Source organism: Ctenocephalides felis, unplaced genomic scaffold (genome assembly GCF_003426905.1).
Source record: "Ctenocephalides felis isolate EL2017-DRISC unplaced genomic scaffold, ASM342690v1 CF-g0.4_SCAFFOLD_01886, whole genome shotgun sequence".
Taxonomy (NCBI): domain Eukaryota; kingdom Metazoa; phylum Arthropoda; class Insecta; order Siphonaptera; family Pulicidae; genus Ctenocephalides; species Ctenocephalides felis.
This window is the reverse complement of record NW_020538040.1, coordinates 10,585,561-10,600,556: the sequence shown is the minus strand read 5'-3', so window position 1 is coordinate 10,600,556 and position 14,996 is coordinate 10,585,561. Positions and strand designations below refer to the sequence as shown.

The window sequence follows — 14,996 nt, the reverse complement described above, 5'->3', positions numbered from 1 at the left end:
AACCATCTGTATTTGTCATAGAAATTTTATAACGTGAGTATATTTGGAAATTTAGACTTTGTCTACCAGGTTTATTATTAAAGACACAAGGCGACGAAGCCTAAAAATAAAGCACCCCCTCGATGAATTCAGTCATTGACAACATATGTTCATACAATTACATATTTTAATTACAATTGTTTTTTGTTTTAATTTGATATTTATTATATTTGCATATATTATTCAGAATTTATTATTGTAACTTAAATTAGTTTATAAAAATTGATAAAGGCCTACTACTAGCGTGCAACCTTTCAAAAGTACAATTTGATAATTAACATATATCTGTAATATAAAATAGCTGTTCTTTGTAGACTAGATATTACTATCTAGTTTTAACCCTTTCGAGTGTTTTCGCAAGAGTGACACTGCTATACGGAAAAACAAGCCGCCCAATCTGTTCACATACACACACACACACCCACACACGCACATACTTCTTTCAAATTTAGTCTCAGTCGATTCAGAATGGCTTGAAACGTCGAGAAAACATAACATGGGATTTTTTTTATGAAAACATGAACTTCTCCTTCGGGAAGTTATAAATTACACCTCTAAAGATCTTGAAATTATAATAAACTAGCTGTAAGTGGAATTCTGTCTTAAGGCAATTAGGGCATCGTGCCTTAAGGCAAATTGCTGGAACTTCCCGTACCAAAATTTATTTTTTTAAAAACGATTAACATTTTTGAAAAAAATTTAATTAAAAAAATAGATTTGAGAACTACAAATTTGACAAAAATTACTTTTTTTGAAAAAAAAAATTATATGCAAAAAAAAATTTTTTTTTGAAAAAAAAATTTTTTTTTGGATACAAAAAATTTTTTTGAAAAAAATGTTTTCTTCATTTTGACATATTTTGGAAATTCTTTTTTTCAAAGCAATCGCACTGCTTGAACTGCATAGAGACGAAATGTTAAAGCTAGCAAGTGCCGCGCCGCCGTCTAACGCATAAGCATTGGTACGGAACCCATAAAAATGTAAAAAAATATACTTATTGTTAAAATCTCTATAAAATATCTGATAATTTGATGTGCATATGTCTAATGATAATTTTTAACCGCCGAATGGCATTATTTTTTACTTTTTTCATTAGATCTCCGAAACCGCTAGACCTGCCTCCATGAAAATTTGATCAATTCTACATCTTGTCAGTACAAGTAAAATGTTTTTTGAATTATTCAAATCGGACGCTCCGTTCTCTTGAAAACGGAGGTACCGTTCTTGGCACTTTTTGCCCGTATCTTCGGAACGGCTAGACCTGCCTTTACAAAAACTAATCAGCACGTCTCCTTATCAATACGAATCGAATGTTTTTTGATTATTCAAATCGGTTGATCCGTGTTCCCGAAATCGTCGACGAAAATTGTATCCGCACATACATACCACACATACATACATACATACATACATACACACACACACACACACACACACACACACATACATCCATTTTTTTCTAAGGTATGCCAAAATGTTCAGAAGGTTTTGAAACGTCGAGAAATGCAAAAATTTTCATTTTCGATTTTTTTGCGATTACTATAACTTACCCTACGGGAAGTTAAAAATTAGAATTCTCATTTATGAGATAATGAGTTTAAAATTTAAATTTTTAACTGATCTTTTTTTTATAAAATATTAAGGTGGCCAAAAGTAGTTTCGAATCCAAAAATTATATAAGAAAAATCAGGATTATAGACCTGTAGGAAGTGTTTAGTTATAAAAGTTTGGAAAAGTAGGATGTGTGTTAGAAAAATGGTACTCGTAACAATCAGGCTTATTTTATCAGGCTCAAAACAAGTAATTTCCACCAAAAAATTGTTTTCCAAAAACACGATCCAAAATCCAAATTTGCATTCATATACATATATCTCATTCACGAAGATTAAAAAAATTGCCGTAAGATAAAAAATAAAATGCTAAAAAAAGAAGATCTCATTGGAGATAAACTCTTTAAAAGCATAAAGACCAGCACTTTGTTTCAAAAAATAATGTATATTTTGATTGACAATACCAAAAAAAAAATTAAAAAATATACACATCATTGAAATTAAAATGTGTCCAAATAAATTAATACAAGAAATTAATACAAGAAAGAATGCCTCAAAAAATTATCCAAATTGGTTTATCCTTAAAAATGTCGACATCAGCAGTGTAATCCATGAAATACAAACTCATTCAGTCAAGTACAAAAGCAGCCTCGAAGATCACTCAAACCAGAAAACCCCGAACATCACCAGGACCAGATTTAGAAGAAAGTTCTTTATACATTAATCTCTCTCAATTCCGAAATCACAGACAATAGTCAGAAGAATTTGTATTTTTAAAACCTATTTCTATTCCTTTTTGAGGAATAACTCAAAAGCATGAAATTAAGGAATTGGATTATCTGCCAAAAACCAAACTTTTCTGAGAAATTAAAATAACATCATACAAATGTTCAATACATACTTGCTAGGAACAAGAAAAATCTGCCGAAAATTGATAAAACAGCCAACCACAAATTAAACATTTCCGATAACAACACTGCCGGAATAAAATGCTAAACAAATAATATACACATTTCAATTAGTAGTTAAAATAATAAACTATTTATAAATACTACGATTAATACTGTTTAATGTTTTTGATCAAGCATAAATGGAATGTCTAAACAATTTCCGACAACACTGTCGGGATAAAATGCTTAACAATTAATGTATAAAATGTTTTTCAATTAGCAATTAGTACAAAGAATTCTATATTTATAAATATTACAATTATTAATGTTTAATATTTTTGATCCCGATAAATGGAATGTCAATCTTAATAATTTCCGACAACACCACTGGTGGAATAAAATGCTAAACAATTTATATACAAAATCAATAAGCAGTTGAAATAATAAACTCTATATTTATAAATACTACGATTAATGTAGTTTAATGTTTTTGATCAGGCATAACTGGAATGTCTGAACTAAAAATATTTGCATTCCAGAATTAAAAACATAAAATTAATAATAGAAAATTCATCTGCGTCTGTACAATAACAATTAATATCATGCGAAGAATTATGTTATTGTTAGTTTATATTTCTAGGTATTCTTGCAACATTTGGAAATTCTATTTTTAAACTCTTAAGAGATTTTTATGTTAAATTTTTATCCTGATAATAGCAAAATGATGATCATAACTTTATAAAAATTAGAAAAAAAACCCTACATTGAATATAGATTGAATTAACTTCTGGAACTTCCAAAAATTACTAGACTTTGGTTTTTTCAAAGCATGGTAGAAACTAGGGAATGCAATACCGATAAAAAATGACCATACCGGTATTTCGGTATTTCCGGTTTAAAAACCGGTAAAATACCGGTATAAATATTTTGAAAAATGTGAACAAAATTGAAAGTTTGAACAAAAAAAATAATAACACTATAATTGGCGAGTATTTTTCATTTTAAACAACATAATGGTTCTCTACTATTTTTAAAATGCCACACTTTTGACGAAAAATAATATTTATAATCATTTAGTCTTTTTTCCAACTTTCCATAGGGTAGTTATAGTAATGAGCTGAAAATGGAAAATAATTTTTTTTATATATCTTTACGTTTCAGTGGTTTCTGAACATTTTGGCATACCTTAGAAAAAATTGATGTGCGTGTGTGTGGATACAAATTTCCGTCGACGATTTCGGAAACACTGATCAACCGATTTGGATAATTCAAAAACATTCGATTCGTATTGATGAGGAGACGTGCTGATTAGTATTTGGCAAAGGCAGGTCTAGCCGTTCCGAAGATATGGAGCAAAAAGTGCCAAAAACGGTAACTCAGTTTTTGAGAGAACGGAGCCGTTGATTTTAATAATTCAAAAAACATTTTACTTGTATTGACAAGATGAAGAACTGATTAAATTTTTTAAAAGGCAGGTATAGCGGTTTCGCAAATCTAGTAAAAGAAAGTAAAAAAAATGCAATTTGGCGGTCAAAAATGATCATTAGACATACGCACATCAAATTGAGATTTTAATAATGTGTATCAATTTTGTTTACATTTCTATGAGTTCCGTAACATCGTTTGTCCATTAGACGGCGACGCGGCGCTTACGCGCTTTGATATTGCTTCTCTATGCAGCTAAAGCAGTGCGATACTTCAAAATAAAAAAAAATCTTCACTTTTTTTTCAAAAATTTGAAATTTCTCAAAAATCTAATTTTTCAAATTAAAAAAAAATTAATCTCTTCTGAAAAAAATAATGTTTGGTACAGGAAGTTCCAGCAATTTGTCTTAAGGTACGATGCCATGCTCCACGAGTTTTATTATACATATCTCAAAAACAGGGATTACCGGCATTAAAATAAAATTTAAACCATGTCCTTCTATCATAAAAAGCTAAAGCAAAGAATAAGATTTTCATTACTACTTCATTACTACTTCATTTATGATAATTTCATTCATTCATATTTTCTATATATTTTACTATTGTTGATAAAAGTACGTTCAACGTATTGTAGTATTCAACTAATAACATGGTGTAGTGAAAGATAACTGAACGTGTTATGAATAAAAATTCTTTTTATATCAGTATAATTATCATATCTGTATGTGCATGTGATGTGTTTATAAATATATTAATTGTTAAATAGATCACAAAATGAACTATTATGAATAATTTGTAAAATATTTATGTACTGTGAACTCTTACTCCAGATAATTTATCTAAATGAGATACGTTTACAAATGAGTATTTATAAACATATATTATCCATACATATTAGGTTAGCCCTTAATATGGATATTTTCGAATTTCCTTGCTCCCAGGGCCTCAAATGCTTCAAAACTGTTAAAGAAAAAATCTCTGAAATTTTAGCTCTTAATATTAACTTTAAGATAGTACTCACTCCAACTAAAGTTTCGTAGTTCCTCTTCCTAAGTAAATACTTACTTTGTTTACTATATGAAGTTTTTGTTGTAATTTTTTTATTTATGATCAAAATAAGAAAATACAATGTTATAAAATTCTAAAGAACAAATGGAATTTCACCCATATTATTTCCATAAGAAACTTTGTTAATAAAATTAATGTAAAACTTTCAGAGAATTTTTTTTAACAATTTGGAAACATTTGAGCCCGCAGGAGCAAACAAATTCGAAAAATACAATATATAGACCTGCCCTAAGGCAGTACTATCCCCTGTTTTTTTAATTTATTTATTAATTTATTCTTATTGAAATAAAACTGAGCATGCATTCAATATATTTATTCATTCATTTCCAAATTGCTACACAGTAAAAATACAGACCATTATTTTATACTGTACAAATAGTTCTACAGAGGATTCTACTGAACAATAAATTATTTTCTTTACCTGTTTGTAAAAATACATCTAGCTGATCAAGCATTGATTCCCTAAGTTCACTCTCAGTACGATCCTTTTTACAAAGAGCGTATACATATTTGGCAAGAGCACTGGGATCAGCATCACAACTGGAAAAAAAATTAACAATAATTAACAAAATTTGGAACAATCATGTCATGATTTTTTTTTCAATTTCAACAAAGATATATTTCAATATATAAAATTCGTAATTAAATTACATTTTATATAATGAGTTTATTGCCGAAGGGTATCATACTATAATGCAGTCTTTCACAAAGTGGGGGATTGTAATTTCCAGGGGGGCGATAAGAGGCCCCTGACTAATTTTTTTTTACATGCAAGATTACATCAACTTATATAGCTCACTATTATAATTAAAAAAAAGGTTCTTTTTAAAGTCTATATAAGTATAAAAAATTTGGTAGGGGGGCGCGGTACAAAAATTTGGATCATCAAAGGGGGCATTGGAAGATGTAAGTTTGAGAAACGCTGCTATAATGTTATGAGAGCTATAGTAAATATAATATATTCTGTAATAGAATTTATTTAAACATTATTAATTGAGATCTCATTGCAAAGGCAAATCATTTAAAAAATACATAAAATATTAAAATTAAACATAATTTTTATCTCATTTGATTTTAGTATAAAAATTCTATTTAAAATCAATTTTTATAATAAATATAAAAAACATTCAATTAAGTTAAGTTTAGTATCTAAAGATATACTTCACAAAAAAAATTATCATTTGAATATAGGACAAGTAAAGTTTCTTGCAAAAACATGAGATTATTTAAGTAGAAAATTATTTTGGAATATTACTATTAAAGAAAGGAAATGGAACAAAGCTATTTAAAAGTCGAAAATAATTGTAATTTAATAATTTAAATTTAATAAAGCTATTTAAGAGAAAAAAATTATTGGAATGAAGCTATTTCAGAGAAAAAATAATTGGAATGAAGCTATTTAAAGAGAAAGAAATATTGGTATGAAGCTATGTAAGGGGAAAAATTGTAGTAATATTGCTGTTTGAGGAAAAAAAGTTAGTGTAAAGCTATTTATTTAAAAGGGAGGATTTTAGTATAAAGCTATTATTTAAAGGAAAACAATGGTTGAAATAAAGCTATTTAAGAGGAAATGTATTTGGACTATAGCTATTTATAAGGAGAAAAAATTAGAATGAAACAATTTAAATTGAAGAAATATTGGCATAAAGCTATTGAAAAGGTGAAATTATAGGAATATTGCTGTTGAAGAAAAAAATATTGGTATAAAGCTATTTTAAAGGAGAGGATTTTAGTATGAGTTATTTAAGGGGAAAACAATGGTTGCAATAAAGTTATTTAAAAGGAAAATGTATTAGACTATAGCTATTTAGGTAGAAAAAATTGGAATAAAACAATTTAATTTGAAGACATATTGGTATAAAAATATTAAAGAGGTGAAATTATAGGAATATGGCTGTTGTAGAAGAAGATTGGTATAAAGCTATTTCAAAGGAGAGGATTTTAGTATGAGTTATTTAAGGGGAAAACAATGGTTGAAATAAAGCTATTTAAGGGAAAATATATTACACTATTATATACACGTACTAGCTATTTAAGTAAAAAAAATTGGAATGAAACAATTTAAATTGAAGAAATATTAGTATAAAGCTATTGAAAAGTTGAAATTATAGGAATATGGCGGTTTGAAAAAAAAAGGTTAGTATAAAGTTATTTAAAGGGAAGAATTTTAGTATAAAGCTATTTAAGTAGGTAAAATTGTTGAAATAAAGCACTTTAAAGGGAAAATGTATTGGACCTTAGCTATTTAAGAACAAATGGAATGAAGCTATTTAAAGGGAAGTCATTTTTGTATAAATAATGTCATTTGAAGGAAGAAAGTTTGTTTAAAGCAGTGATAAAAAGTATGTATTTTTAATTGATATTTACTATATTTGCTACGTAGTAGACCGTAGAAAGGTAATCTCTCTTTGCCATTGGGGTAATATCAACTCAAACAAAAATATTTTGTAGTAATAATTAAAAATGTTCCCGACCGCTGGTATAAAGCTATTTAAAGGGAAAGATTTAGTATAAAACTGTTAAAGAAAAAAATTGATAAAATAAACTATTTAAGGGCTAAAATATATTAAACTTTACATTGGAATGGGGCTATTCAAAGAGAAGGAATATCGGTATAAAGCTATTCAAATAAGCAATATTAGAGTATTAGGCCATTGAAGGGGGAGAAAATTGGTGAAATAAAGCTATTTAAGAGAAACAAATTATTAAACTAAAGCTATTTAAGAAGGAAGAAATATTGGAATGAAGCTTTTCTAAGAGAAGAAATAATGATATAAAACCCTTTCGGGGAAATAATTATAAGTATATGTCTATTTGAAAAAAAAATCAGTTTACTATTTAAAAAAAGACACATTATGACAAGCTTTTTAAGGATAAAAAATGGAATGAAGCTATTTAAAGGTAGGAAATGGCGGTATAAAGCTATTCAAAGAGGTAATATTAGTATAAATCTATCTAAGTTCAAAAATATTGTTGAAATACAACTATTTAAAGGGAAAAAATGAACTAAAGCTATTTAAGAAAAACAAATTGTTAGAATAAAGCTTTTCAAAAGGAGGAAATAGTGATATAAAGCTTAATAAGGGAAAAAATTACAGGTACATGACTATTTGAAGAAACAAAAATCTGTATATAGCTATTTAAAAAAATGAGACATTAGTATAAAGTTATTTAAGAGAAAAAAAAACGTTGAAATAAAGATGTTTAAGGCGGGAAAATTATTAGACCAAAGCTATTTAAGAAGAAAAAAATATAGGAATGAAGATATTTAAAAAAAAGAAATAGTGATATAAAGCTATTTAAGAGACATAATTATAGGTATATATTTTGAGTATTCGAGGAAAAAATATTGGTATAGAGCTATTTAAAAAAGAAAACATTATAAAGCTATTTAAGAAAAAAATGTTGAAATAAAACTATTATAAAACTAAAGAAGAAAAAATTATTGAAATAAATGAAATGAAAAAAAGGAAGAAATATTGATACCAAAATATATAGAGAAAATAATTATATGAATAGGTCTATTTGAAACAAATATTAGTATAGTGCTAGTTAAAGGAAAAGACATTAGTATAAAGCTATTTTAGAAGGAAATATTGCTGAAATAAAGCTATTTAGGATAAAATAGCTATTGGACTAAACCTATTTAAGGAGATAAAATTATTGAGATGAAACAAATCAAAGCGAAGAAATATTAATATAAAGATATTTAAGGAAAAAAAAATGATAAGAATAGAGCTATTTGAACAAAAAAAATTTGGTATAAAGCTATTTAAAGAGAGGAATATTAGGATAAAGCTATTTGAGGGAAGAAATTATTGAAATAAAACTATGTAAGGAAAAAAAATGATTGAACTAAAGCTATTTAAAGAGATAAAACTATGAAAATAAAACAATCAATTAATAAAATTATTAAAATGAAGCAATTCAAAGCAAAGAAATATTGATATGAAGCTATTTAAGGAGAAAAAATGATAAGAATAGGGCTATTTGAAAAAAAAAATATTGGTATAAAGCTATTTAAAGGGAGGAACATTAGTATAAAGCTATTTAAGGAGGAGTTTAGGACAAAAAGATATTGGACTAAAGCTATTTAAGGAGATAACATTATTGGAATGAAGCTATTCAGAGGAAAGAAATATTGATATGAAGCTATTTAATGGAAAAAAGAAAAAAAAAATTGGAATAAAGCTATTCAAAGGTAAGAAATATTGATATAGAGCTATTTAAGAGGAAAAATTATAAGAATAGGGTCATTTGAAGAAAAAAATATTGGTATAAAGGTATTCAGAGGGAAAACATTAGTATAAAGGTATTTGAGGGAAAAAAATGTTGAAATAAAACTATGTAAGGGGAAAAATTTGTTGGACTAAGGCTATTTAAGGAGATATAATTATTGGAATGAAGCTATTCAGAAGGAAGAAATGTTCATAGGAAGCTATTTAAGCAAAAAAAAAATAAGAATAAGGCTACCTGGAAAAAATATATAGGTATAACTCTATTTAAAAAAGGGACTTTAGTATAAAGCTATACATATATGGAAGACATAAAACTAATGAAATAAAACTGTTTAGAATAAAAAGTTATTGGACTAAAGCTATTTAAGGTGATGAAATTATTGCAATGAAGCTATTCAGAGGGAAGAAATATTGATATGAAGCTATTTGACAAAAAAAATGATAAGAATAGAGCTATTTGAAGGAAAAAATATTGGTATAAAACTTTAAAGAGAAAAATATTAAGATAAAACATTTGAGGAGAAAAATTGTTGAACTAAAGCTATTTAAGGAGATAAAATGATTGTAATGAAGCTATTCAGTAGAAAGAAATATTAAAAATGGGTGTTTGAAGAGAGAAGAAAATTGGTATAAAGTTATTGTTGAAATAAAGCTGTTTATGGGACAAAATTTGTTGGACTAAAGCTAAAGACTAAAGAATAGGGTTATTTGAAAAAAAAATATTGGTATAAATCTATTTAAAAGAAGGAATATTAGGAAAAAAATATTTGAGGGAAAAAATTGTTGAAATAAAGCTATATAAAGGGAAAAAATTGTTGGACTAAAGCTATTTAAAGAGGTAAAATCATTGAAATGAAGCTATTCAGAGGGAAGAAATATTGATATGAAGCTATTTAATAAAAAAATGGCTGTTTGAAAAAAAATTGGTATAAAGCTATTTAAAGAGGGGTATTAGTATAAAGCTACTTCAAAATGTTGAAATAAAGCTGTTTATGAGGGAAAGTTTGTTAGACTAAAAAAAGACTATTTAAAGAGATAAAATTATTGGAATAAAGCTATTCAGAGGAAAAAAATATTGATAAGAAGCTATTTAAAGAAAGGTTTGAAAAAAAAAATAGTATAAAACTATTTAAAGAGGGGATATTAGTATAAAGCTTTTTCAGGCGGGAAATTGTTGAAATAACGCTGTTTATGAGGAAAAATTTGTTAGAATAAAGCTACTTAAAGAGAAAAAAATATTGGAATGAAGCTATTCAAAGGTAAGTAATATTGATATAGAGCTATTTAAGAGGAAAAATTATAAAAATAGGGCTATTTGAAAAAAAAAATTGGTATAAAGGTATTCAGAGGGGAGAGGGAAAAAAATGTTGAAATAAAACTATGTAAGGGGAAAAATTGGTTGGACTAAAGCTATTTAAGAGAAAATAATTATAATTATAAGAGGAATTATTATAATTATATATTTGAAGGAAAAATATGAATACAAAGCTATTTAAGAGAGGAAAAAAAATTTGAAATACAGCTATTTAAGAAAAAATAGTTATTGGAATAAAGGACTTTGACCTAAAAATTTTTAGAATAAAGCAGTTTAAAGAGAAAAAAATTGGAATTAGCCTATTAAAATAAGAAAATATTATTTATAGAAAATTGTAGTTCAACTTCGTGTCAAACACATTATTACTAGTATTACAATTTTCAACTTTATAAAAATGTTATCTATAATTTTCATTTGCAACAATGATTTTTTCAATTGGTTATTTTCTACTTGCAGACTTTATTTTAATCTTGAAATATATATTATAAAATTTATATTATTGAACGATTACGAAGTACTTTAGCATATTAGTTAATTAAATTTTCAAGGATCTCCCAGATATCAAAACACTCCGCGTAGGCGGTAAAAATATTTATAGAAGATATTCTAGAAAACTCTTCATACAAACTAAGATACATTTTTATAATTTAAACAAGCTTCGGAGGCTTTTATTTGGATTTTCAAGAGATTTCTATAAGAACGTCAAAAAGACTATAAGGCTATTTATTGCATAACAAAAATATAAACAATATGGTGTAACATTACGGCGTATCATATGCAGCGTAGAAAAGTATAGATAACAAATTCAAATTTACATTATCAATTTTTCGTACCAAATGGAGAAAATAATATAATTGTACCACACGTGACGGATTATAGAAAAAATGGCCTACTTACAGAGGTTCTAGAATGGCAGTGAGCCAAGTTTTGAAAGCATCTGGATCATTTATGATCATTATCAAACTTTTATTCTCACAATCGTTTATTAAAACACTATATACAATTCTTATAAATACTTTAATGAACGTCAACTCAAATACAACAAAGGTGCACAGGGTAAAATTATTAAATTTTTATCACTTTTGTTGAGTCAATTGCACTTGATATACAGACATGGACATTTACCCACCATATTGAAAAATAGACAAACACGAACTTTGAACGAAAGCGAATGATGTTTAACGAGTTGACAACTCTAGGACGTCGCTCGTTCTTTTACCAAAGATAACAAAAAGATATAACAGAGATATGATATGGCAGACATTGTTGCAGTTGAGAAATGAAGTTAGCGATAAATTAAAAATTAATTGATATTATAATAGATAAAAGAAGAGTAGGATATTATATTATTATTATTACATTTATTTTTTTTTTATATTTTATATTTTTATATTCTATATTTATTATAAGAGTGGATATTATATTATTATTATTATATTTATTTATTATTGATATTTATTATTATATTATAAATAATTGTTTATTATTTTTTTATTATTATTATTAAGATATAAATAAAAATGTTAATTGTACTCTGCAATAATTTTATACACTGTTGTCAATGACATATTACTTTGTATATTAGTATTTAATTATTATTTTCTAAAGTACCAATTATCTGCCTCGTTGTTTCTAAATTTTATTTCACTAATGACACAAAATCATTTCTTTTTATCAACAATCAGATCAATGTTATCTATATATATTGATCAATATCATTTATCAATATAAATTAATAACGTAACACGACTTAAAATTACATTTCGGTTTTTTCTAAATTTTTGCATTTATTTTTATATTACAAATACGCTTTTATTGCATATTTTCTTCTAGATTTATCAACTCTTTATATGTGTCGATGTGTCTAAAGTAAACTTGCAACGAATAGTATATTTGGCAAAATGCCGAATATCGAATATTCGCCATGTTCCAAAGACCGAATACCGAATATTCGGCAACTATTCGGCAGGTTTTTGTCATCTAAGCTCGCCTGTATTAATGTAATTACTATCAGTAATTGTTATATTACTTACGCTCCACATGTTTATTCAAGTTTTACCTAGATTTGCAACCACTATTCGGCTGCTCTTTGTTATTTGGAATATTTGGCACCATTTATACTATTCGGCCAAATACCAATTACTTGAATACTACATGTGATAGGGAAGTAAATGATAAAATCATGAAAATAGCGATTCTTTACATGTATGCAAATGTATTTCCAATTATTTCTTTAACAAATATTTAATTTTTTTTTCATAAATTCAATATTATTTCTTATATATTAGAAATGCTAATTATAACAAAATAAATAAAAATTGATCAAGTTCGTATATTCTGCGATAAAAAACCAATAATAATTCTCTATTTGAAAATGCTTATATTGAATATAATGAATGATTTTATTGCTGATTCATGTTAAATATTCATAACAATAAAGTATCTTGTGAATATTCGGAAAAACATTTCTTCGCGTGTTTATTGATAATGCCAAAAGTCGATAAAGTTTAAATTATTATATATTGTATATTTTAACGAAATTATTTCTTCATATCACATTATGTAAACCAAAACAGATTCATCGCAAGCTCTTTATTTTGCACCTTTGATTTTAACTATTTGGTATTCGGCCGAATATAAGCTTTTTATAAGCTTTGTTTTTAAGTATTTTACAAAAAAAAAGCATTAACAAAACACAACTAATGTGATAACATCATAGACCTTATACTTTTTGAAATTTGTTTGTCAAATGCAGACCTAAATGACCTAAATGTGGATAAAAAAGATATAAAATCTAATCTTATTTTCTATCAAAAACTAAATTCTTCAGAAAGCTAACGACGTACAAAACCTAAATATACTTGCCCTTTTCCTTAACTAGCTGCATGTTCTTTTTTGTAAAAAAATATATATCTATTGTACTCCCTTTCTATAGAAACAAAATTTTTCTTCGAAAAGTTAATGACGTACGAAACCTAAATTGACTTACCTTACCTTGACGGCATGTTCTTTTTTCGTTAAAAAATATATCTGTTGTTATTCCTTTTTAGAGTATTTTCAAATTGTGATTGAAGAAAACACTACACATATAAAATTATAACTTTTTTGTTATATTTATGTATAAATAATTATCATTTATTAAATAAGCTTGTTAAGTGACTTTTTTAAATATAAAATTGATAAGTTATCCAAGATAAAAAAGTGAACTTCTCTATTGTTTTGTTCTCTTTGTTCTTGCAAAATGACAACCTAAAAACACGAAAAGAATTTGACATTTCATTGATTTTTTAACCCCAAAACCTAAAGAACTGTCAAAATCAAAGGTGCTAATTAAGATTTATAAATAACATATTTTTTATTATTTATCGTTTATTATAAAATATTTATTGACAATGGCCACTGTAGAAGTTCACCATTTATCTCAAAAACCGACAGAAGCATGGAAAGAGATATCAAAGACTCAAAGAGTAATAAAAATCGCAGTGAAACCCCCAAAAACAGAAGTGGCCCCAAATAAAGTGAGAGTTGTTTGTATGAGTGACACGCACTCTTTGACGCCTTATATAAAATTTGACGTACCCCCGGGCGATATATTTATTCATGCCGGAGACTTTACTAGATGTGGAAAACTTGAAGAAGTGATAGAATTTAATAATTGGATAGGTTAGATATAAAATAATAGATTTTAGACCTCTGCCAATTTTGATTTTATATATATTTTTCAATCTTAGGTGAATTACCGCATAAGCACAAAATAGTGATAGCAGGCAACCACGAATTGAGTTTTGACTCAAATTTCACGCATCCTTTACAAAATGTATCAGAACGTTGTCAACACACAGGCACAAGTATCTTAGATGAAATACCTACACTTGGAATGTCAAAAGATGAAATATCAAGTGCAATAACTACAGAAAATATAAAACAGCATTTATCAAATTGTATATACTTAGAAGACAAATTAATAGAAGTATGTGGATTGAAAATATATGGAAGCCCATGGTAATAAACTTAATAACCAAATAGATAAAATTAACATTACACCAAATAAATAGCTCACATTACCCTTTGTTTTAGGCAACCTGAATTTTGCAAATGGGCATTCAATCTGCCAAGAGGCAAGGAATGTTTGAAGAAGTGGAATTTGATTCCAGAAAATATAGATATATTAATAACACACACCCCACCTATTGGTTTTGGTGATTTGTGTTGTTCAGGAGTCCGTGCAGGATGTGTAGAACTTCTCACAACAATCCAAAAAAGAGTTAAACCAAAATATCATGTATTTGGTCACATTCATGAAGGTACAAACACAATATTTTTCCCGGTTGGTGGTTTTACATGTGATATTTATAGTATTTGTACTTTTTATTACAGGATATGGTGTATCTTCTGATGGAAAAATAATATTTGTTAACGCTTCAACTTGTGATTTAAACTACATGCCTGCAAATCCACCAATAGTTTTTGA

At 26.8% G+C, this 14,996-nt stretch overlaps 2 protein-coding genes across 2 annotated transcripts in view; one reads left to right on the top strand and one right to left on the bottom strand.

Moving 5' to 3' along the window:
• Positions 1 to 4,708: 4,708 nt before the first annotated feature.
• On the bottom strand, positions 4,709 to 11,679 carry LOC113374619 (RNA-binding protein 26-like). The gene is made up of 3 exons (XM_026614596.1): positions 11,423 to 11,679; positions 5,394 to 5,512; positions 4,709 to 4,743 (listed from the first exon to the last, which is right to left on the bottom strand). Exons 1-3 carry the CDS (start codon positions 11,479 to 11,481, stop codon positions 4,709 to 4,711), a joined length of 213 nt encoding a protein of 70 aa, XP_026470381.1. The 5' UTR covers positions 11,482 to 11,679.
• A 2,164-nt stretch (positions 11,680 to 13,843) lies between these two features.
• Positions 13,844 to 14,996, top strand: part of LOC113374618 (metallophosphoesterase domain-containing protein 1-like) — a 3,101-nt gene continuing 1,948 nt past the window's right edge. The window contains exons 1-4 of the mRNA XM_026614595.1: positions 13,844 to 14,188; positions 14,257 to 14,527; positions 14,603 to 14,829; positions 14,903 to 14,996. Coding sequence (XP_026470380.1) covers positions 13,918 to 14,188; positions 14,257 to 14,527; positions 14,603 to 14,829; positions 14,903 to 14,996 — 863 coding nt within the window. The 5' untranslated portion in view covers positions 13,844 to 13,917. The remainder of the gene's footprint in view (positions 14,189 to 14,256; positions 14,528 to 14,602; positions 14,830 to 14,902) is intronic.

Coding starts and splice junctions, on each gene's coding strand:
- LOC113374619 (XM_026614596.1), bottom strand. CDS start 11,481: ATGATCATAAATGATCCAGATGCTTTCAAAACTTGGCTCACTGCCATT. Junction 5,513..11,422: donor ACTGCCATTCTAGAACCTCT/GTAAGTAGGCCA, acceptor TTTTTTTTCCAG/TTGTGATGCTGATCCCAGTG. Junction 4,744..5,393: donor AGATGTATTTTTACAAACAG/GTAAAGAAAATA, acceptor TATCTCATTTAG/ATAAATTATCTGGAGTAAGA.